This window comes from Suncus etruscus, chromosome 3, assembly GCF_024139225.1.
Source record: "Suncus etruscus isolate mSunEtr1 chromosome 3, mSunEtr1.pri.cur, whole genome shotgun sequence".
Taxonomy (NCBI): Eukaryota; Metazoa; Chordata; class Mammalia; order Eulipotyphla; family Soricidae; genus Suncus; species Suncus etruscus.
The window spans coordinates 152,239,242-152,263,570 of NC_064850.1; the positions used below are offsets into that span (position 1 = coordinate 152,239,242).

At 37.7% G+C, this 24,329-nt stretch overlaps 1 protein-coding gene across 1 annotated transcript in view; it reads left to right on the top strand.

Moving 5' to 3' along the window:
• IMPACT (impact RWD domain protein) overlaps positions 1–24,329 on the top strand; it is a 39,512-nt gene that overhangs the window by 6,695 nt on the left and 8,488 nt on the right. The window contains exons 5-8 of the mRNA XM_049769577.1: positions 2,798–2,883; positions 9,620–9,742; positions 11,523–11,620; positions 13,191–13,264. Of these exons, the coding sequence (XP_049625534.1) occupies positions 2,798–2,883; positions 9,620–9,742; positions 11,523–11,620; positions 13,191–13,264 (381 nt within the window). The remainder of the gene's footprint in view (positions 1–2,797; positions 2,884–9,619; positions 9,743–11,522; positions 11,621–13,190; positions 13,265–24,329) is intronic.

Below are 24,329 nucleotides of genomic sequence, written 5' to 3' on the forward strand. Positions count from 1 at the left end.
AACACTAGGTTTGCATAACAACTGAGCAAAAATTTGAACTTCAAATATGATTTTTTTCTAGATACTGAATATATCTGATATGCAGGCACCCTGTACTGGAGTAATATATATAGTCAGATAATTATTGAGAAGCTTGTATAATTGCTACAGTAACTATGGAGGTTTTAGCCACAAATTACTTCTCTGCATAGCAGTGGAATCCTTGCTTAAGGATTCCATTGTGAAGATGGCTTTTTTAGAATATGTTTATTTTTTTAATTTAATTTAGACATCATGATATACAGTACTGTTCACAATGAAGTTTCAGGCATTTAATGTTTGATCTCCACATTCACCACTAGTGTCATTGTCTCTACAGTGGCCTCATGGTCCATTCTCACCCCCTTTATAAACACATTAAAGGATTATTACAAATTGGGTCACACACTTAAAATAGTGTTAATGCTTATGGGTTTTTGTTTTAGGGCCACACCTGTCAGTGTTCAGGGCTTACTCCTTACTCTGCACTCAAGAATCACTCGTGATAGTTCTTCAGGGGACCAAATAGGATGACAGGATCATGCCCTGGTCAGCTTCGTGCAACACAAACATCCTATCTGCTGTTGCTCTGGCCCTTTAATGCTTATGGTTTGATGTAAACAGATGCCTCACCTCTCTACCACTAAAGTGTCCAAGAACTTGACATTATGTTACATCCAGTCCTCCTCATTATTCCCCCTGCCCTTTTCTTTCCAATGACTTGGCGTTATTAGTACCAGAATTTAGGACCAACCTTTTGTATCATATGATAATGAAGGTATATTAGTACACTATTTTCTGGGTAATGAAAGGGAGAGAGTTTTCTGATAGAAGCAACTAAACAAAATCCTGGAGATGCAAGATAGTTTGACATCTTCAGCAAGTAATCTGAGATGCCAGATAGATATATGATGGTAGGTATAGGAAGAAAGCAGCTGCCAGAAGGCCCATAAGTATGAGCATTATCTGAGTGTTCCATCTCAGCTCTTTAGGAAGAGATTGATATAGTAGGATTTGTCTGGCAATGTGGCAGATGTGGTGTGAGAGTTTGAAGGAAGAGACAGCAGTGGAAGAGGCCAGGCCTCAGGAGGGAGCTAGAATACACCTTTATATAGGAAACAAGAATATGGCTGGTGAAGGGCTAGAGCAGTGGTTCATGTGGTAGGGCATCTACCATGCACACGCTAACTTAGGATGGACCTCGGTTTGATATCCTGTAGTCCCATATGGTCCCCCAAGCCAGGAGTGCTTTCTGAGCGCATAGCCAGGAATAAACCCTGCGTGTCACCGGGTGTGGCCCCTCCCCCCAAAAGAATATGGCTGGTGAAGGCTAGTGAGACAGATACATAAGACTATAAACTAGTATTTAGTATTTGATTTAGGTATAATATCATTTTTTTTTGTTTATGACTCATTGTATTTTTTAATATAATAGGGTAAATGGGACTTAAGGATACAAGAACATTTTACTGATTGCTGTTTAAGAGAAAATGAAAGAGATTCAAATTTTTTTATATATTTATTTTTGCTTTTGGACCATACCCTGTCTTAGGGATCACTCTTACTGGTACTTAGGGGAGTGGGGGCCATATGTAGTGTTAGGATCCAAATTTGGCTTGACCACTTGCAAGGCAATCAATCACTTTACCCACATTGCTATCTCTTTAGTCCTCAAAGTTTTTGTTGTTGTTGTTGTTGTTGTTGTTGTTTTTTGGGCCACACCCAGTGATGCTCAGAGGTTACTCCTGGCTTTGCACCCAGAAATCACTCCTTGCTCGGGGGATCATCTGGGATGTTGGGGAATTTAACTGTGGTCCGTCTGAGGTGAAGCTGAGTACAAGGCAAATGCTCCACCGTCCTGGCCCCTCAGAGTTTTTTTATGACACACACACTCACACACACTAACACATGCACATGCACACTTGGATTGGCCACATGCAAAGCAATCACTTTAACCACCTTGCTATCATTCTAGCAGAATATTGTTTACACACACACACACACACACACACACACATACACACACACACACACACCTACTGTTTGCACATTTGATCATGGTGCTCTCATAGGCAGCCAGGTCTTTGGGGAAGGGGCCTGGTTTTTGCATGCGGGTTTTGTTTGTAGTGCAACATTGAATTGGTAATGATGCTCACACATGGAACTTTGTTAGTGCTCTGCACTGACTTGGTATTTGCATTTTAGTTGTGGTACTTTCAGATACCATTCTGCTGGATTCAAAATGCTTGTGGCATTGCTGTCCTAAACAGTCAAGCTGCTGGTTCATACTTGACTTTAGCAGGCAGTACCAGGGATTTAATTTATAGGCTTCTGCTTTCAAGAAAAGCACTATAAAAGCATACATAGCCTTCCACTATGGCCCAACAGTTGGAACTTTTAATAAGTTGATATAAACAATCTATGTGAAGTACTCTTGTACTAATGCTATTTAATCTTGATTATTATTATTTTTATATTTATTTGTTTATTTATTTTGGGGTTTTGGGTCATGCCCAGTGGTGCTTAGGGGATTATTCCTGACTCTGTACTAAGGAATCATTCCTCATGAGCTCAGGGGACTACATGGGACACTGGGGTCCAAAGTGGGATCAGCCATTTGCAATGTAAGTGCCCTACCCATGTACTATCGCTCTGATTTCTATTTTTTAAAAGATAAAACTGCATAGTATGTAATTTCTTGGATTGTAGATATACCTTCTTGAATATGAGAAGGAAATACGTTTCAATAACTGATTTGTTTCCCCTGAATTTTGTTTAGACAGAATATTGGCGAAAGTATTCTTTACCTGTGGGTGGAGAAAATCAGAGATGTTCTAATACAAAAATCTCAGATGACCAGACCAGGTAGGAATGAAAAATGTATCATTTCTTTTTTGTTTGTGGTTTTTGTTTTGCTTTGTTTAGTTTTTGTCCACACCTGGTAGTGCTCAAAGGTTACTCCTGGTTTTGAGCAAACCACTCCTCTCCTGTGGGCTTGGGGTCTATGTGGGATGCCAGGATCAAATATGGGTTGGCTACCTGCAAGGCAAATGCCTGACCCACTGTGCTAATCGCTTCAGCTATCATTTCTGTTTTTAACTTATGGACATTCAATTTTCATGTTGCTATTCTAATTGAAATTTTTTTGGGTATTTGATTTTTGGGCCACACCTGGTGATGCTCGGGGGTTACTATTCGCTCAGAAATTGCTCCTGGCTTGGGGACCATATAGGATACCGGGTGATCAACCGCAGTCCATACTAGGTCAGCAAGGCAAATGCCCCACTGCTGCACCACCACTCCGGCCCCTGTAGTTGAAATTATTAATGTTGATCTGTTCTGTTTTATATGATAAAATATAGTTCTTTGGAGGGTTATTTACTTATGATTTATAATTCTGCAAAGTTAAGCTTTGGTCTCAAATTCTCATGAAATACAGAACTTGTGTCAAAAATATATTTTAACAGCAAATGAACATACAACTAAACAAAAACTGAACACATGGATACAAAGAGCAGATTGGTAGATGCCAAAGGCAGAGAAGAGAAGGTGTAAAATGTACAAACACTCTGCTATAAAATAAATAACCTGTGGAGATGTAATGCACAGCATGATAACTATAATTAATAATATCATGTTATATATTTGAAGGTTATTAAAATCTTAAAAGTTCTTTTTCATAAGGGGAAATGTGTTTTAATGATGATGGATGTTAACCAGCATTATTATTATGATGACAATTTTTTCATTATATACAAATACTAAATCTTTCTGTTTTTGTGCCTGAAATTACTAATAGTCCATTTTCATTTTGGGAAAAATAAAGATTTTAAAACATTGAATAATTTATCTCCCCCCCACCGAATAATTTATTTTTTAACTTTAGAAAGGCTTTTTTTTATAGGGAGCCACTTGTTAAGTAGGCTTATCCAAATCACTCTACATTTAAAGCTGATAGTATTATAAACTGTTACTAGAATAGTTTACTGTTTTTCTATAGCACCCAATACTCTCTAAGCTTCAATTATAGAGCATTGACCTTTCAGATGTGAGGCCTTCCCTGTAGTACCACCAGAGCCTCTTAATACTGCAACTCTGGCCCTGACCACCAAATCATCTAGCCTGGCCCTTTTGTTTAGGATACAATACTGCTGCACTGGCCCCAATTAAAAAAGTTCATTTTTGGCCCTATTTAAAACATTGATTATTTTGAGGCAAACGTCAGTAGGGTTCTTGCCTTGTATGAAGCTGACATGAGTTAAATTCCCAGCATCCTGGGGCCGGCAAGGTGGCTCTAGAGGTTAGGTGTCTGCCTTGCAAGCACTAGCCAAGGAAGGACTGTGGTTTGATCCCCCGGCGTCCCATATGGTCCCCCCAAGCTAGGGGCAATTTCTGAGCGCTTAGCAAGGAGTAACCCCTGAGCATCAAATGGGTGTGGCCCGAAAAACCAAAAAAAAAAAAAAAAAAAGAAATTCCCAGCATCCTATATGGCCATCTGGGCCCCACCATGAGTAATTGCTGAGTGTAGAGCTAGAAGTAAGCTCATAGTACTACCGGACATGGCCAAAAAAAAAAAAAAAAGCAAAAATTTGATTTTGGGACTTGAGAGGTAGCCCAACAGACAGACTTTGCCTACAGGAGGCCTGGGTTCAGTCCCTTTCACTACGTGACCACCTCTCACTTTTAGGAGCAACCCTAGAGCTCTGAGTAAACTGTGAGTTCTGTTGTATGTTCACCTTCCAGAAAAAGAAAAATACAGCAAGTTTCTTTTGCAAATATACCGTTTTGAAGTTGGGTCAGTTGCAAAAATGAAGTGTTATTTCTAGCAAAAGTTTTGGACTCCAGAACATTTGGGATCACTAAACTCTAAAAATTTATTTAAAAAATTATTGATAATAATTTAGGTCTTTTTTTATTTTCCACTGACTAATCCTCAAAATTTAGTTGATAATCTGAGTTGTATAATTTATAAATTTTTAAATTTTGTTTGGTATGATTTTAATAAATTTATAAATAATATAAAAATGGAAATATTAATAATTTTGAACAACTAATATGAATAATGACTCATTAAAAATGCTTAAGGTTTATATCAGATAATATCTTGAGAATTTTCCTTTCTAGGGCACTTATTGTACAAGTAATTTTTACCATTATTTTCACTCTTAATAAATTTATTGTTTCATAATGTCTTTTCTACTTTATAGCATTACATTTTATAATAATTACATATAACTCAATAAAAGTCTGAACTAATTTTAGGCTTACAAATACTTATAAAAATAGTATAAAGAGGGGGCGGAGAGATAGCACAGCAGTAGGGCGTTTGTCTTGCACACAGCCAACCCAGGACTGATGGTGGTTTGAATCCTGGCATCCCATATCCCTGTGCCTGCCAGGAGCGATTTTTGAGTGAAGGGCCAGGAGTAACCGCTGAGCACCACTGGGTATGGCCCAGAAACAAAATAAACAAAAAAAAAATAGTATAAAGAGTTCATATATTCCTTAACTTGCTTCTATTAACAGTCTACAAAACCATAGTATATTATTAATATTAGGAAGCTTACATTCGTGGATTAGAAAGACTTAAAATTTTATTTAAAATTCACTGCTTAGGGCCAGAGAGATAACATGGAGGGAAAGCATTTGCCTTGCATGCAGAAGGTCGGTGGTTTGAATCCTGTCATCCCATATGGTCCCCCGAGCCTGCCAGGTTCAAGTTCTGAGCAGAGAGCCAGAAGTAACCCCTGATTGCTGCCGGGTGTGACCCAAAAACCAAAAATATATAAAAAAATAATAAATAAAATTCACTGCTTTACTAGTAGTGGTTTTTGTTTTTGCTATTATAGAAAGCAGTTCTGATTCTGTGTTGCATTTAGTTACTTGTCACTTTTTTCTTTTTCTTTCTTTTTTCTTTTTTTGTCTTTTGGGTCGCACCCATTGGCACTCAGGGGTTACTCCTGGCTCTGTGCTCAGAAGTCAATCCTGGCAGTCTCAGGAACCATATGGGATACCCGGATTTGAAACAGGGTCCATATGTGTTGGCCGCGTGCAAGGCAAACGCTTTACCCCTGTGCTATCGTTCCAGCCCCTACTTTTTTCTAATCTATAAATCTTTCCTCAGGCTTTCTTTGAATTTTAAGACCTGGATGCTTTTTTTTTTTTTTTTTTTTTTGGTTTTTGGGCCACACCTGGCATTGCTCAGGGGTTACTCCTGGCTGTCTGCTCAGAAATAGCTCCTGGCAGGTACAGGGGACCATGTGGGACACCGGGATTCGAACCAACCACCTTAGGTCCTGGATCGACTGCTTGCAAGGCAAACACTGCTGTGCTATCTCTCTGGGCCCGACCTGGATGCTTTTAAAGGGTACTGACCAACTACTTTCTAGGCTGTCCCTAAATTTGGGTTTATCCATTGTTTTTAATGATTGTTCAATATTTCACAATTGGAATAAAGAGTACTGCAAAAATGATAGTTCCTTCACATTGTATTATATCAAGGAGCTCATTATATTAATATGCTTTCTATTGGTAAAATCCCCATTGATTCCTTATTATGTGCCCAATATCTTCACTCTAAAAGTTACGCTATTAGTCAAGGTTTCCCAGAGAAACAGAACCAATGAATTGTATGTTATTTATGGGTGCATCTATGGGTGTGTGCATCTATGGGTGTGTGAGTATGTATAGAGAGAGAGAAAGAAGAAAAGTTTAATTTTTCAAGAGTCTGCTCTCAAGACTGTCAAAGATGACAAACTCAGCCTTTTCGGGGGAGATAGGGAAGAGATGCTGCTGCTCAAATCTGAAGGCTGTGGGCTGACAGAATTCCCTAGTCCTCTGGGAAAGTAAGTTCTTTTTTTCTATTAAGGCCTTACGTGGATGAGGCTCACAACTACTGTGACAAGACCATCCATTTACTCAGAGTTAGTCAATTAAAGTGTGAATTCTCTCCAAAAAAATATCTTCACTGAAGTCCCTCTACAATATCCCGAATAGTTACTGTGCCTATGCAGGGGGAAAAAAGAAAAGAAAAAAAAAAGCACAATCATTTTTCCACATGTTTATTTATCAATTGATTGATTTTTTTGACATCTTTATTTTGGTGTGGAGATTAAGGTTGATGTCTCCAATATTATTTTATTTTATTTTGTCTTGTCTTTCTCTTTCTTTTTGCACTCGAGCACGATTTGATTTCAGAACCGAAACTATTGTGTGGTGCCTGTCTTTATTGCTGTAGTGCTCACTGGTTATTTAATTCGATAATTTTTTCTGTATTGTTGTGGTATTTCAATTACCTTTTTTTTTTTTTTTTTTGGTTTTTTTGGGTCACACCCGGCGGTGCTCAGGGGTTACTCCTGGCTGTCTGCTTAGAAATAGCTCCTGGCAGGCATGGGGGACCATATGGGACCAACCACCTTTGGTCCTGGATTGGCTGCTTACAAGGCAAACACCGCTGTGCTATCTCTCCGGGCCCTCAATTACCTTTTTCACATCCTCTCTCAAACTGAGGTTGGAAGCCTAGTCTAGAGGGACTCTGCCCATTTTCAGCGTATTTGACTTTTGACTTCTTTTTTATTTTTTTTCCTCTTATTTTGTACCCCAATCTATTGCTTTTCTTTCCTTCAAACAAAACCACATATCTCGATTTATCTAGCTTTGCCTCTTAAATAGAGGGGGAAACAAGGGAGGGTTCCAGACCAAACAGATATGTGATCACTAATAGTAAGCCAGACAAAGAGGGGTCCACCTACTCTAGCAGCCCGGGGGGTGATGGTAGGATATATGGGTTGTAGAAAGGGAACTGGAATGGGGGGAGGACATATTTGGTGATGGGTATTCCCCTGATTCAATGTTAATATGTACCTAAAATACTACTGTGAAAGATATGTAAGCCATTATGGAAAAAAATTTTGTGTTTTTAATCAGAAACTTTCTTTGACTTACATGTATTATTATTATATCAATTATATTATATGTTATGTTACTATATTATGTTATATTAGTTTACCTCATTATGTTAATCAATTTTGTCTCTTGAATAAATTCTTACAATAAAAAAATATCTTCACTGAAGCATCTAGAATAGTGCATGAACCAATGTGGTCTACCCAAGTTGACATAAAATTAATCATCACAGTTACTATTTCCTTAGTAGTTGCTTAGTGTCTTGGGGAAGATAGTTTCAGACTATGCAACTAGCCTCTTTTTCCTTAAACTCTCACCTATTAATTTCAGTGGCCCCTAGTGGATCTAGTCAACAGTATGAATTGTGGTATTTGTCTAATGATGAATCTCTTTTATTTTTTCTTTCTGCATTTATTCATTTGAATTCTTCTATAAGGGATTTTTTCTCTGTTATATATTTATATATAAATATATATATTTCTTTTATATATTTTTTTCTTATATCAGTTTATTCTAGAGAATAGAATTTCATCACTATTTTGTTGTTCAAACTGTTCTAGGTTGGCATTTAAGAGCTCCATGCATTCTTTTAGTAAACTTTTATCTCTTAAAAGAAATTAAGTCCGTGCTTTGATGCCCCCTTTCATGGTAGTTAACTGATGTTGTTGATGCGATTATTAGGGATTACACAGACACCTGGCTGTGGTTGCTGCCTGGAGGTCGCATTTCAGGTTATGTGCTTACAACCTTAGCTACAGAACCCATCAAGCTTTGTGCTTCTTTACTTGCTGGCCTTAACACATGCTTGCCACTGGTTGCCCTTTTAGTTGGGAGCACAAGTTATGTCTGTGCTGCTTGACAGAGCATCTCTGCTATTTTCACACATATGCTTGCCTGATGTTGTGCTTTCTCAACATGGGGGTTTATTCCTTTTTGTGATACTTGCACACTCACCTGTTGGGCAGCAGGAAATGATTTGTGCTGTGGCAGGATCACAGGGTTTTGTTTGTTTTTTGGCAGTGCTCAGATGTTATTCCTGGTTTTGTTCTCAGAAATCACTCCTGGCAGGCTTGAGGACTATATGGGATGTCAGAAATCGAACCTGGGTCAGTCATGCATAAAGCAGACACCCTACCTGCTGTGCCAGGATCATAGTTGGTCATATTGGACAGCAGGGATTTTAACTTGGGGCCATACCCTTGCAAGGCAAGTGCTAATCCTCTTGACTACATCATTATGGTTTTTTTGAGCATATCCTCTAAACCAGGCGTCTCAAACTCAATTTACCTGGGGGCCGCAGGAGGCAAAGTCGGGGTGAGACAGGGCCGCATAAGAGATTTCGCTTACCAAATTTTCGCAATAAAAAATCGCATTAGTAAGAAAAAAATTGCAAAAAATCACATTAAACATTTGCATACCCCGAACAGAACTGCTCGGGGTATGCGAATGTTTAATGTGATTTTTTTCTTACTAATGCGATTTTTATTGCAATTATTTGGTAAGGTTGGGGAACCATATGGGATACTAGTATTCGAACCACCTATCTTCTGCATGCAAGGCAAATGCCTTACCTCCATGCTATCTCTCCAGCCCCCTGAGCTTATATTTTCTTAATTCACCTCTGGAATCTATTTTCACTAAAATATTAGGTACTTTCTGTGATTCTTTTCATCTCATACATTTCATATCTGCTCAGTTCCAGATATAAAGAAGAAAACAGAAGAGGAAGACGTTGACTCTGAAGATGATCTGTTTTTAGCATGTCAACCAGCAGATCCAGTTAAAGCATTAGATTTTGATATCAGTAAAAATTGCACGGGTATGATATTAATGAGTCACTTTTAAGGATTGTGGGATAATAGTATCATTTAGGGTAGTAAGGAATTTAGATATTTGTTAACTTATAGGAAATAATATTTGTTTGCAGAGAAATGAGTCCCTCTCCACATCCCAGACTGATGAGGTCATTATGATGTTTACTAGGACCATTTTTATTTTCTGGAGACAGTATTAGGTTTTGTTTTGTTTTGTGGGTGGCACACCCGTTGACGTCCCGGGGTTACTCCTGGCTATGAACTCAGAAATCGCTCCTGGCTTGGGGGACCATATGGGATGCCAGGGAATTGAACTTTGGTCCATTCTCGGCTAGCACTTCCAAGGCAGACACCTTACCTCTAGCACCACTGTGCTGGCCCCACTATTAGTTTTTTTTTAATTTTTATTATTTTGGCTAGATCTGGCTGTTGAATGAAACTTTCTTAGATGTGAGAGGAGAGAAAGGGAGAAAATGTGTGCAAGAGAGAACATAGGCAGGCCTATCCATAATGGGAATAAGTAAGTAAAGAAATAGAGAATAGTAAGCAAGAGACATGTGCAAGAGAGAACTCAGTCTTGAGAAGCAAGCCTAAGATTTAAATTTTTGCTTAGTTAAATTGTTCCACAATCAGTAGTAACTAGCTTATAAATAAGTTATTATAAACTAATTCTGTTTCTGTCAGAACTGTTTTATTTTACTTATTTTTCTGGTTTTTGATTTTGGGTCACACCAGCAGTTATGTCTTGGGTTATTCCTGGCCCTGCACTCAGGGAGCACTTCTGGTAGTGCTCAGGGGACTATGTCGAATGCTGGAGATCAAACTTGGGTTGGCTGTATGCAAGGCAAATCCCTACCTGCTGTACTGTCTCTCAGCTGTAAATTTTAGTATTTTTGAATATTGAATGATAGCCATCTTCACAATCTCATGATAATTCAGAGTAAACATTTCCTTCTGTTTTCTTGATTAAGTAGAAATAATATTTTTTTTTTTTTTTTTTTTTTTTTTTTTTGGTTTTTGGGCCACAGCCGTTTGACGCTCAGGGGTTACTCCTGGCAATGTGCTCAGAAATCGCCCCTGGCTTGGGGGGACCACATGGGACGCCGGGGGATCGAACCGTGGTCCGTTCCTTGGCTAGCGCTTGTAAGGCAGACCTTACCTCCAGCGCCACCTTCCCGGCCCCAAGTAGAAATAATATTAATAGATAATATTACAATACAGCTATACTAAATAGTTATATTTCCTAGCACAGAAGTTCATCAACAGTAGAAGTAGACAGACAAAATATGTTATATGTAATAGCATCTGGTAGACTTTGAAGACTCAGTATTAAATTAGATATCACACTAACTTATACTTTACAGCAGACCAGGATTTGAATCCAAATACATTACTTCCATAGGGTTTCCATGGTAAACAAAATCATTTTTAAATTGAGTTATTCATTTAGTTTCGCCTATTAAGACTTTTCTTTTTACTTAAAATTATAATTTAAATCAATATTAAAAGAGAACAGTTACCATGTAATTTACATTTAACTCCACCGCATTCAGCTTTCCAGTATTAATACAAGAATATAAAAATTAGGGCTGGAGCAGTAGGGCATTTGCTTTGCACGCGGCCAAGCCAGAGACAGTGGTTCGAATCCTGGCATTCCAGATGGTTCCCCCGAGCCTGCCAAGAGTGATTTCTAGTGTAGAATCAAGAGTAATCCCTGAGTACCGCTGGGTGCAGCCCAAAAACTAAAAAAAATAAGAATTTAAAAGTAATTCTTTAAATTTTTAGAAATACAAGAATTACCTCCGATTGATCATGGTGTTCCTATCACAGACAGAAGAAGTACTTTTCAGGCTCACTTGGCTCCAGTGGTTTGTCCCCAACAGGTAATGATACTATTTTTTGATATTTTGCCAAAGCATTCTAGTAATAGTTTTACAATTATATCCTAATTTTTAGTCATGATTAACTTTTCATGTAAGGTGAAAGTTATTCATTTGTGATTCCAGTTTTTGTTTTTGGATTACACCTGGCAGTGCTCAGGGGTTACTCCTGGCTGTCTGCTCAGAAATAGCTCCTGGCAGGCACGGGGGACCATATGGGACACTGGGATTCGAACTAATCACCTTAGGTCCTGGCAAACGCCGCTGTGCTATCTCTCCAGGCCCTCCAGTTTGGTTTTATTTTTTAAATCTCATACTTTTGCACATTATTTTTATTTTCTTAAAGGGAAATTTTGACTTCAACCCTTTCCCTCTATTTATAATAGTCACTTAGTCTTTTACGACCTGCATTAGGAACCTTATTTGACATCCAGCAGGAGTTTGGTTTTGTAATGTTTGGAATATAGCGTTTTTGTATTATTGCTCCATTGACACATATATTGTTAATTTTCAGAATTTATGTTTCAAAATTTTGTTTATATTTAAAATTTCTGTGTATTTTTTCATATAAAGAAAACATCAAAAAGAGGAAATGTTCACTGTTAATTGTAGGGCATAAAAAAATAAAGAAACCTTTTTATATGTTATTTAATAGTTGAAGTCATCAGTGTTAGTTACCATGTGTCTGCAAGCCTGTAGAAGAGGAACCACAAACAGAGAGAGAAGAATTAGGGTTTTAAGTGTATTGTGTGTAATATATCTAATCATTAAACTTTGGTAAGACTAAAATATGAAAATTTTATAACTTTATAATCATTTACTAATGAGTTTTTATAGTTTAAACACATAAAAAGTTTTATTTTTAATAACATTTATGAACATAAAATTAATTGTTCATAATATTTCTTCATTAGCTTTTCTAAGAGCATAATAGTCCCTCTTTAAGTTCTTGGATTGGACATTTATATCTTCTTAGTTTTTTGGTTTTTTAAATAATTTATTTAAATTACTAATAATTATAATTAATAAATTATTGATAATTGATAATTTATTTCTTTAAGCACCATGATTACAAACATGTTTGTAATTGGGTTTCATCTTTAAAATGCACAGCCCTTCACCAGTGCAACTTTCCTGCCACCAATGTTCCCCATTTCCCTTCTCTCCCATCTCATACCTGTCTTCAAGACAGGCATTATATTTCTCTCATTATCATTGTCCTCCTAATCTTCTCTATATTATTCCAGTTTTAGTATATGTGCTGTCGAAGCAAGTGCAACAATTTTATTTTTAAAGATTAAGTTTTTTCATATAGAGGTGCCTTAAGACTGGCTCAAATATTGATTGATTGATTGATTCGTGCCTGAAATGTTGCATCAATGTAATGTACTAATTGCTATATCCAAAATGAGGGTAGACTTTGGAAAAATAGGATTCAATATATAATAACTCTTTAAAAAAACAATTTAAGTATACCATTTTTAATGTCTATGTGTTAATATATTTCTAACATTTAATTATAGATTAAGTAACAAATACCTATTAATTTATTTCTATTACTACTATTTTTAAGGTGAAAATGGTTCTTGCTAAATTGTATGAGAATAAGAAAATAGCTAGTGCCACCCACAACATTTATGCATACAGGTGAGTGATCCTCACAATGTGTTGAATGTACATTTTGAAAAGTGAGACAATTAATGTGAAAAATTGTTAAAAATGTTGGAGGAAAAGTGAGCCATTTTCTCCTATTAATGCAAACGGTAGTATTTAGAAATGCTTACTTTCTGCACAAGGTTTAGTATTTCAATTTTTTTTGGACAATACCTAGTGTTGCTTAGGCTCTGTACTCAGGGAACACCCTGGAAATGCTTGAGGACCATATGGGATGTTAGGGATTAAATACTACTCTAATACCTGCCGTATTATCACTCTGGGCCCCTATCATTTCAATATATCCAGTATCCCTGTTTAAAATATAACAAAACGTTTCCATGATTTAACAATTTTCAGGTGTGGCACCCCCCCCCAAAAAAAAACCAACATAAGACCACTTATCACATAATACCTTACTAATTAAACCTATCACTGAACAGAAACTTTATGTTTTCCAAATATCTTAGGATCACCAGTATGAAAATGAGAGATGAGACTGTACTTCCTCCTAATGATTAGAGTATGCCATAAGCTATTAATAGGACCATTTAGTCACCCCATGTTTATTGAGTGCCTATTCTGTGCCAAGAACTTTATGGGAATTCTGATTGTTTTCCAACTCTACAATAGTAAAATGATTATCACACAGTTGCTAAATGGCAGAGCTAAATTTGCTCATTTGATATCTCTTACCTGTTTATTTCTTTATGACTATGAATGCCCCTTCATTAATCCCTTTTATAAAAATAATAATTTCTTTAAGCACCCTGCTTACAAAATGGCAGAAAAGAATTGGGAACTAGAAGGACTACCAGTTATTATATCTTCCCATAAGCATTGCTTCAGATTTGGCAGTGGAAAAGGAAGAGGGAAGACATAATTAAAAGAGATAATGAAAGAAAAATTCAAATAATGAAGTTAACACAACTAAAAAAGCTAATGGTTAACAATTTTTGAGAACTTACACGAGCTCCAACTAGTTCATTGGTTTTTGGCCACAACCAGTATTGCTCAGAACTTACTCCTGGCTCTGTGTTTGCGGATCACTTCTGAAAGTGCTCAAAGGGCCATATTTAGTACCTGGGATAGAATCCTGGCACACTGCATGCAAGACAGGGCTAAATGTCTTAACTTCTGTATGATCTTTTGACTGCTATACTTTATTTTCAAATACACATGCATATATTAACATATTTACATTTTAATTTAATATATATCAATATATTATATCTAAAATATAGGTATATAACAAAATTTTAGTATTAACAAACCCTAAAAACATTGTGACTCATATGAATAAAATAGTGGCATAACTTAGCAACCAGCTCTCAGAACATTTTTTAATTTGTAGTATTTGCTATTTTCCGTGCCTAATTTCCTTATTATGGCCAAGTGCAAGTTACTAATGTAATGTCACTAAACATTTTGTGAATTGTAATGTGTATTCTGCACTATTTGTAACATACAGATGCAAGCTATACAAGTTACAGGTGGGGGAAGTGAGGAGGAGGGAGATTTGGGACATTGGTGATGGGAATGTTGCACTGGTGAAGGGGGGTGTTCTTTACATGACTGAAACCCAACTACAACTATATTTGTAATCAAGGTGTTTAAATAAAGATATTAATAAAAATCCAAGTAACCTCAAAAGCACAGATGCTAATAAAGTAATTAGAAAATACTTAAAAAAATGTTTGTAATTGGGTTTCAGTCATCACCAGCATAACTTTCCTTCTATCAGTGTTCCCCATTTCACTCCTTCCCAACCCCCTGCCTGTCTTTGAGGCAGGCATTTTATTTTTCTGTTATCATTGTCATGGTAGTTGTTGGTGCAGTTATTTTTCTAACTGTGCTCACCACTTTATGTTATAAGCTTCATATCATGGGCTGATCGTTTCAGCCCACATCTCTATTGTTTCTGGATATTATTACCAATCTTTTAGTTTTCTTAATTCTCACAAATGAGTGAGACTATTCTGTTTCTATCTCTCTCCCACTGACTATTTTCAATAGTCTCTATGTCCATGCATGTGTAGGGCAAATTTCATGACTTCATTTGTTTTCTAACAGCTGTGTAGTATTTCATTATATATATGTACCACAGTTTTATTAGCTACTCATTTGTTATCAGGCATATGGATTGTTTCCAGACCTTGGCTATTGTAAATAGCAATGAACACAGAAGTGCAGGGTGTAATATTGTATTGTGTTCTTGTATTCCTAGGATATATCCCTAGTAGTGGTATTGCTGGATCCTATCGGAGCTCAATTTCTAGTTTTTTGAAAATAGTCATTTGTTTTCCACAAATATACAATTTTTTTTATACCTGGACTAGACGGCATTACCACCAGTAGTGAATGCAAGTTTCTTTCTCTCTGCATCCACACCAGCACTGGTTGTTCTTGTTCTTTGTGATGTGTGCCAGTCCTGTGGCTGAAGATAACACCTCATTGTTGTTTTTATTGGCATCTCCCTGATGAGTAGTGATGTGAAGCATTTCTTCATGTGCCTTTCATCCATCTGCATTTCTTCTTTGAGGAAATGTCTGTTCATTTCTTCTCCCCTTTTTTTGATGGCATTAGATTTTTAAATTTTTTTTTTGTTTTTGGGCCACACCCAGTGATGCTCAGGGGTTATTCCTGACTATGCGCTCAGAAATCACTCCTGGCTGTGGGACCATATGGGATGCTGGGGGATTGAACCACGGTCCATCATAAGTTAGCCCTACCACTTGTGCCACTGCTCCAGCCCCTAGATGTTCTTATCTTGTTAAATTCTGTCAGTAACTAGTATATCTTAGATATTAGCCCCTTATCTGATGGGTAGCCCCTTATCTGATGGGTATTGGGTGAATAAGTTCTCCTATTCTATGGACAGCCTTTGTATCCTAGTCACTGTTTACATTGAGGAGCAGAAGCTCCTCAGTTTAATGTAGTCCCATTTGTTTATTTCTGCTTCCACTTTTTTGGACAGTGATGTTTCCTCTTTAAAGATGTCTTTAGTCTTAATGTCATGGAGTGTTTTGCTTATGTTTTCTTCTAAATACCTTATAGTTACAGGTCTGATATCAAGGTCTTTAATCCACTTTGATTTCATCTTTATGCATGGTGTTAGAGGCCTGATTTTGCTTTTATGCATGTGACTGACCAGTTGTTCCAACAGTACTTATTGAAAAAGAGGCTATCCTTCCTCTATTTTGTGTTTCTTGCCCTTTTATCAATGATTAATTGATTGTAGGTCTTGGGGGTCATTGTCTGAATGCTCATCTATTTTATTGGTCTGAGGATCTGTCTTTATTCCAATACCATGCTGTTTTAATGACTACTACTTTAAAGTACAATTTAAAGTTGAGGAAAGTGATGCCTCCCCACTTTTTTTTTTTTGAAGGGTTGCTTTAGTTATTCATGAGCATTTTTGCTCCAAATGAATTTCAGGAGTGTTTGATCATTAGAGGGATTGCATTAAGTCTGTACAATGCTTTGGGAAGTATTGCCATTTTGTTGATCTTCCCAATCAATGAAAAGTAATTTATCTCCATTTTTTGTGTCCTCTTTTATTCCCTGAAGCAGTGTTTTGTAGTTTTCTATGTATAGGTACTTCACCTCTTTAGTTAAGTTGACTACAAGTTACTTGAATTTCTTTGGTACTGTTGTGAATGGGATTATTTTTTAATGTCTATTTCTTCTCTACCATTATTTGTATATAAGAAGACAATTGATTTTTTTAGTTTTATTTTATTTATTTATTTTATTTTATTTTTATTGTGACCAAAGTGCATTACACATCTTTCACAGAATTATTTATGGTACATTGTAACAATGAATGAGGGGCATTCCCACCACCAGTGTTGTCTTCCCTCTACCCCTGTTCTCGGCATGTATCCCATATCTCCTTCCTTTACCCCCAGAATACTAGAGTATCAGGTCTCCACTTTACACCTTGTTGTAGATTGGGTATCCTTTCTGTTGTCATTGGGACGATTGATTTTTATGTGTTAATTTTTTAGTCTGCCACTTTACTATACAAAACTGTTGTTTTTAGATGCTTTTTGGTAGTCTTTAGGATTTTTGTTTGTTTGTTTGTTTTTTGGGGCCACACCCTTTTGATGCTCAGGGGTTACTCCTGGCTAAGCCCTCAGAAATTGCCCCTGGCTTGGGGGACCATATGGGATGCCGGGGATCAAACTGGAGTCCTTCCTTGGCTAGCGCTTGCAAGGCAGACACCTTACCTCTAGCGCCACCTTGCCGGCCCCATCTTTAGGATTTTTTAAATATAGTATCACATTATCTGCAAACAGTGAGAGCTTGACTTCTTTTTCTACCTGGTTGCAGCTGTATCAGTCAGACCTTTGTAATTAGAGATCTTGGTTGTTGTACAGGACATAGGCCAAAGCCTAGACTAGAGTCTTTTTTATTGGTCCCAGGGTAAGTTTTGCCCATTCATGGTTGTCACAGTCAGTCTTCTGTAGTTAGTGATGTTGGCTTTTGCACAGATCAAAGGATGTCATGCCTTCTGATTTCATTTTATTGTTAGATGGTGAGATAAGACAACCTTCTTAGATCAAGTTGTTGCCATTTCTTCATTGTCAGGATGTCATATCAAAACTGGTACATGTTGGTGTCAGAGCAGTATTAAGAATGTCCCAGAGGGAGTTTGGTTCCTGGAGCTGTTGTGGAGAACTGTGTTGGTTCTATGTCTGAGATATAGGGTTTGGGGTTGGACAGTCACTGTCTAATCACATGGAGTCTAAGTTGGGTCCACATGGCATATGTTCAAAGTGGGAGGCATCCCTGTATTGTAAAATGTATGAGTTCTTATCGCTAGTAGATAAGAACTTGTTTCTATATGGTGAGTGAAGGTGAGCATATTTTCATGTGTCTGTTGGCCATCTTTTGGTCTTCCTCAGAGAAGCGTCTATTCATTTCTTCTCCCCGTTTTTCTACGGCTTTATTAGATCTTTTGGTGCTCACCTTTCTGAGTGCTTTGTATATCCTAAATATCAGTCTTATATCTGACATGTTGAGTGCAAACATTTTTTTCCTATTTTGTTAACTGTCTTCTAGTATACAATTTGGTCTGATATAAGAATGGCTGTCCTAGTTTTTTTTTTTTTTTCCATTGTCTTGAATAATTGATTTCCATCCTTTTATTCTAAGCCTGTGTCTATCCTTTACTTGTAGGTTTGTTTCTTGCAGGCAGCAGAAATCCGGTTTTTGTTTTCTAATTCAATTCTCTACTATGTGTCTTTTTATGGGAGAGTTTCGTCCATTGACATTTAAGGAGATTATTGACAGAGAGGGCTTTGTGCAGTTGTATTGTATAGGGTGGTGGTTGTTACAATTGGGGGTTTGCATTGTATAATTCATCTCTGATAATTTAGAATAGGTTTTGTTTGTGCAAATAATGTGAGTTCTTTTCTTGTCTGAGATTGTTTTAGTCCTCCCTCCCCTATGAATGAGAGTTTTGCCGAGTAGTGGACTCTAGGTTGGAAGTTTCTTTCATTCAGTTGTTTAAATATGTCATTCCACCGTCTTCTTGCTTGAATTGTTTCAAATGGGAGACCTGGTTTGATTCTTATATTCCTTCCTTTGTACTTGAGGGTTTTTTCTTCCTTATTGCTTTAAGGAGTTCATCTTTCTCTTTGTTTTTGTGCCATTTGGATTACTATATGTCTTGGTGTTGGTTTTTTAGGGTCTATTTTATTAAGGAATCTTTTTTACCTCCTGGATTTGCATCTGAGCCTCTTTCCAGAGGGTGGGTAAGTTTTCTGCTATTATTTCCCTCACCACTTCTTACCCTTTTCCTATTTCCTCCCCTTTTGGTATTCCAAGAATCCATAGATTATTTATTTTGTCTTTGTTCATTAAATACCGAACTTTTTCTTCCAATGCTTTATCTTTTATTTCCTTATTGGTTTTGTTGTTTTTGGCTTGTAGCTTTTCTTCAAGTTCTTCTATGCCAGGGGTGGCGAACACGCGGCTCTCGAGTCACATGTGGCTCCTGGCCAAAATGAATGTGGTTCTTTGCCTCCTATCATTATTTTGTATACTGTGGCTATTTGCCAAGTTTGGATTTTGTTATGCTGCTTCTGAGGAGGAACCTCTGAGGAGAGATCTCCAAGTGTGTAGTCCTGCCCTCAGGCTGTGTCATCCCGTCTCCCATCCCTCGGAAACCACTGCATGGGCCAGCAAGCGGGGGACCCGTGTGTCACATGTTGTGTCACATCTTGCCGTTAGTTCTTAGTGTGGAGGACACAGCACACCCTCACCATCACTGTAGGATTTTTACCCTTACTCAAAATGGCAAAATGCAATATATGTTTAATATATTATTGTTAAAATTATATGCTTTTGTGTGAGTGTTTGTCTGTTTTGGCAGGTCATTGCATGGTGAGGCTCTCTGACTCTCACAGTTTAAAATTTTGGCTCTTTGTGTTGAACTTGTTCGCCACCCCTGTTCTATGGCATTATCCAACTATGTAATTCTGCTATTATGGCTTGCTAAGACATTTTTTATTTCCTTTAATTCCATTTCTATGGATTCTCTCATCTTCTATAAAAGTTCTTTAAGTTGGTCAATTTGTTCATCTATGGATTTCTTAAACTTGCTGGCTAGTGATTCCTTGATTTCTATTGCCATGGCTTCCATTGCCTATTATATGTCCTCATCTATTGGTCCTGTGCATTTTGGTGGACTTGGAAACTTGCTAGGATTTCTCTTCATATCCCTCGTTGTTAGTGTCTTCCTTAGTTTACCCATATTTCTTTGCATTTGGTGGTTTGGTTTGGAGTGTACTGCCTTAAAATTTCAGTCCTCCTCTGTCACCTATGGCGTGGAGCTGGATTTTTTTCTCTGGAGTGCGGCTCTAGGTGGGTATGGTGGCTACCATTGCTGAAGTTTGGCCCTGCCCTAAGTTTCCTCCCTCCCTTTACCAGCCAGATGGTGTAGGTCTCCTCAGCCTTGCCCAACTACAGCAAGGGTTCTCCTTTCCCTTTATCTGTCAGAAGGTGTGGCGGAGGTCCGGGCCTGGTTCAGATTCCCCCTCTTCCTCTACCTGTCAGACAGCCTGGTTCACTTCCATGAACACCTGTCCCAGCCCCAGTAATGGTGAAGTGCTACTGGTTGGCCTGTGTCAATTTTCTTCTCCCCCTCTACCTGTCAGATGACATGGTTCACATTCATGCATGCCTATCCTAGCCCCAGAAATGGCGGAGCTTTGCAGGTCAGGCCTGTATCTAATTCCTCCTCCCCCTCTACCTGTCAGGTGGCATGGTTCACCCTATGTGAGTCTGTCCCATCCCCAGTAATGGCTCAGTGTCATGGGTGGAGCCTATATCAATTACTCCCTCCCCCTGTCAGAATGAGTGGTTCACTTCCTTGTGCATATTTCCCAGCCCCAGCAATAGTGGAGCACTGCTGAATGAGAGCTAGTTTATTCTTATTAGGTTTTTAGCCCATTTCACCTGTCAAGGAGTGATAGGGCAATTTTGTATTCTCCACCTATTATCATGTTACTATTTATATCTTACTTCAATTTTGTCAGCAATTGTTTTAATTATTTTGCTAGTCCCTCATTGGGTGCATGCATATATGTTTAGGAGTGTGATTTTTTTTCCTGTTGTGGATATCCCTTATTATTTTTTTGTTTTTGTTTTATTTGGAGCCACACCTGGTGATGCTCAGGGATTATGGCTATTTGCTCTGAAATTGTCCCTGGTTTGGGGGACCATATGGTATGCTGGGGATTGAACCATAATCTGTCTAAGGCTAGCACACGCAAGGCAGATGCCTTACACTCTGCACCACTGTTCCGGCCCCTGGATATCCCTTGATTATTAATAAATGTCCATTCATGTCCATTGCCGAGGGGGGGTGGGCATATCCAGCAATGCTCAGGAATTACTCCTGTCTCTGTGTTCAGAAATTGCTCCTGCCAGGCTCCTGTGACCATATGGGATGCCAGGGATCAAACCCTGGTGGGCTATGGTTGGCCACATGCAGGGCAAACTCCCTAACACTGTACTATTGCTCTATTTCCTGTCACTTCTAACTTTTTGAAGTGTAAAGTCTGTGTCACATGATATTAGTATGGCCATTCCAGCCATTTTAAGGGAGTTGTTTGCGTGAATATTGCCCTCCAACCTTTAACCCTGATTCAATGTTTGTCCTATTTAGCTCTGTCCTTTGGGTCAGTCTGTTCACCTGGAGGTGTGGTTTCTGGAAGCTGGCAAGAAGCTCTCAGGAAAGCCAGCTCCACCCTCTTCATTATTACCTCTTTTTAAGTTTGTTCTTCAACTATCAAAAAGTCAAATCATTTGCCAGTTTTTCTGTTTTAGGATCTGGAATTTTTGTTTTAATTCATTTGAGTACTTTTGTGGTTCTGCTTATTCATAGGTGTTTGATTAGCTGTCAATTTCACAAATAATATATTAATTTTGTCAGGATTGTCGGATAAAGGAGGCTGAAGCGATTGTACCGTGGCAGGGTTTTTGCCTTGCATGCAGCCAAAATGATACTGTCACAGGTTCGATTCCCGGCATTCCGTGTGGTCCCCTGAGTCTGCCAGGGGGTGTTTTCTGAGTGCAGAGGCAGGATTAATTCCTGAGCACTGCAGGTTGTGACCCAAAAACAAACAAACAAACAAACAAACAAAGAAATGTCAGATAAAACTAGAAAGGTACAAAGTAAATTGAAGAACCTTATTTGGAATAAAATGAGTGGCCTTTATTTGGTACAATAACTTTATGTTGTATATTCTGAATGTTTAGCATTTTATTAGGGTTTTGTTGTTGCTGCTGTTGTTTTTTTGTTTTTGTTGTTTTTTTTTTTAAATTGCTTCTGGCTTGTGTTCAGTGATCCCTCCACCAATGTCCCTCTACCAGTTCTCTACAATCTCTACAATCCAGACATCAATCTGCCTGTACTAGAGGTGCTTTATTTTATTTTTATTTATTTTTTTATTTTTGGATTTGGGGGCCACACCCTGCGGTGCTCAGGGTTTACTCCTGGCTCTGTGCTCAGAAATAGTTTTGGCAGGCTCGGGGACCATATGGGATGCTGGGAATCTAATCCAGGTCCATTCTGGGTCAGCTGCATGCAAGGAAAACACCCTAATGTTGTATTATCTCTCTGGCCAATAATAGAGGTGCTTAATTTTTTTTTCTGTACTATGGTTTACAGTACTGTTACTTACAGGGTTTCATGTATAACACTCTACTGCCTTTCAGATTTACCTTCTCCTCCGGGTTGAACACTTTAGTCCACCATAGTTATTGCTCCCATTTTATAAGTTTCATTTTTTGTTAAATATACCTTTTATTGTTTAACTAGATATTAGGTTCTTTGAAAGCAGTTATATCATTTCAGAGTGCCTATTATGTGTTGTGGGCCAAACCTGTTCGCAAGACGCCAGCGCCTGCAAACAGATCCTTCGTGGAATTTCGGGAAAAATCCGCGGGGAGAGAGTGGGTGCACGGAAGGCGAACGACGGAAAATATGTTGTAGAAATGAATGAAACCACGCAGATTGCATGGGGACTCTCGTTTACAGAAACGGAGACAAATTTATTTTTTAAGCTGGCAGCTTTTAAAGGTTAGAGACTTGGAAGGCAGATGCAGATTCTAGACATCAAAGAGGCTGGGAAAAGAATGAAGGACTCTAGCTTAAATTAGCATATAAAAGAGTTGAAACTGAAGGTGAAAAAAGCAGCTAGTTTTGGGTTCCCTTTGCTTAGGGTAAAACAGAAGGAAAACGTAATTACAGGGGAGTTGGAATGTGAGGAATGTTTCAGAGTTTTGGGGAAAAAATGAAAATTACTTTATTATGAGCTAAGTTTATGGAAAGGCCTGAATTTAGGCGCCAAGGTAGCAAAAATTACAGGGAGCTATTAAATGGGAGACTTTTGGCTGTTTGATTGCTGTTCTAGTAGAAAGAATTTACTAAGGCCTGATTTCTAATAAAGGTTTAAAATAAAGAGAGAAATAGTTACAGCCCTTATGAAATTATGTCCAAATAATCCACGCAAAGGGTCAAGTGATTTTGACTGCTCTAAGCGGGCCTTTTTGGCAGATAATTTCTTTTTTGAGGAGAGCACTACACTTTCGTGTGTGCCTCTCCAGAGTGGGGTGTAGCATTTCACCCTTTTTTTTTTTTTTTTGTGGGCACCTGGTGGCAATATTAGGCTTTTATGGCTGTGGGCTCAGAATAGCCTTTTGCACACTAGGGACCAAATAGGAGTTCGAATTACTGTTTGCATGCGAGGCAAAACGCCTTACGTATGCTATTTTTTGTAATAAGTTTAATTAGAAAGAATAGTGACAGTACCAAAAGAGCCAAAAGTTTTAAGTATTTTAAGCAAGGTGGGATTAGGAGTATGATATACTTAGCTAAATAGGGTATAAAGTATATACTATTATATGAAAATTAAAATATAAGCAGGTTATAGTAACAATAAAAAATTAAGAATGTGCACTGGCACTGAGTAATAAAAAACAAATAAGTAAGATACTATAAGTGAGAGAATTGTAAGGAGAAGATTGAGTAATACTACATTATTATGAAAATAAAATAAAGAATAAAATAATAATAAATAAATAAATAAATAAAATAATAATAATAATAAAATAAAGAAGCATAGAAAAGTTGGAAATTAGAGGACAATTTAAGCAATAGTAATAACACGGCATATATGAAACAATTTTTGCTGGGAAATATTTGGAAGGGGAATTGCTGGTTTGCAAATTATAAACACATATACAAAAAAATTTTTTTTTGTTACAAATTACAATGATAATAAAAATTTTGTTGCTGCTTTTAAGAAGGTAGGCTAAACAGGAAACATATACTTAGAAGAATAAAAGATGATATTTTGTTGAAAGTTCATAAGTTCAGTTTTTAAATTTTAGAGTTCGTAAGTTCAGCTGTGGGTGTGACGTTATTTGTTTCCAGGCAGTTTTTAGGGTCAGCTGCGGGTGTGACGTTATCCGTTTCCAGGCAGTTTTCAGGGATCATCAGTGATGGTGTTTTTGCAGAAGTCACAGGACTGGGGGTTGAAAA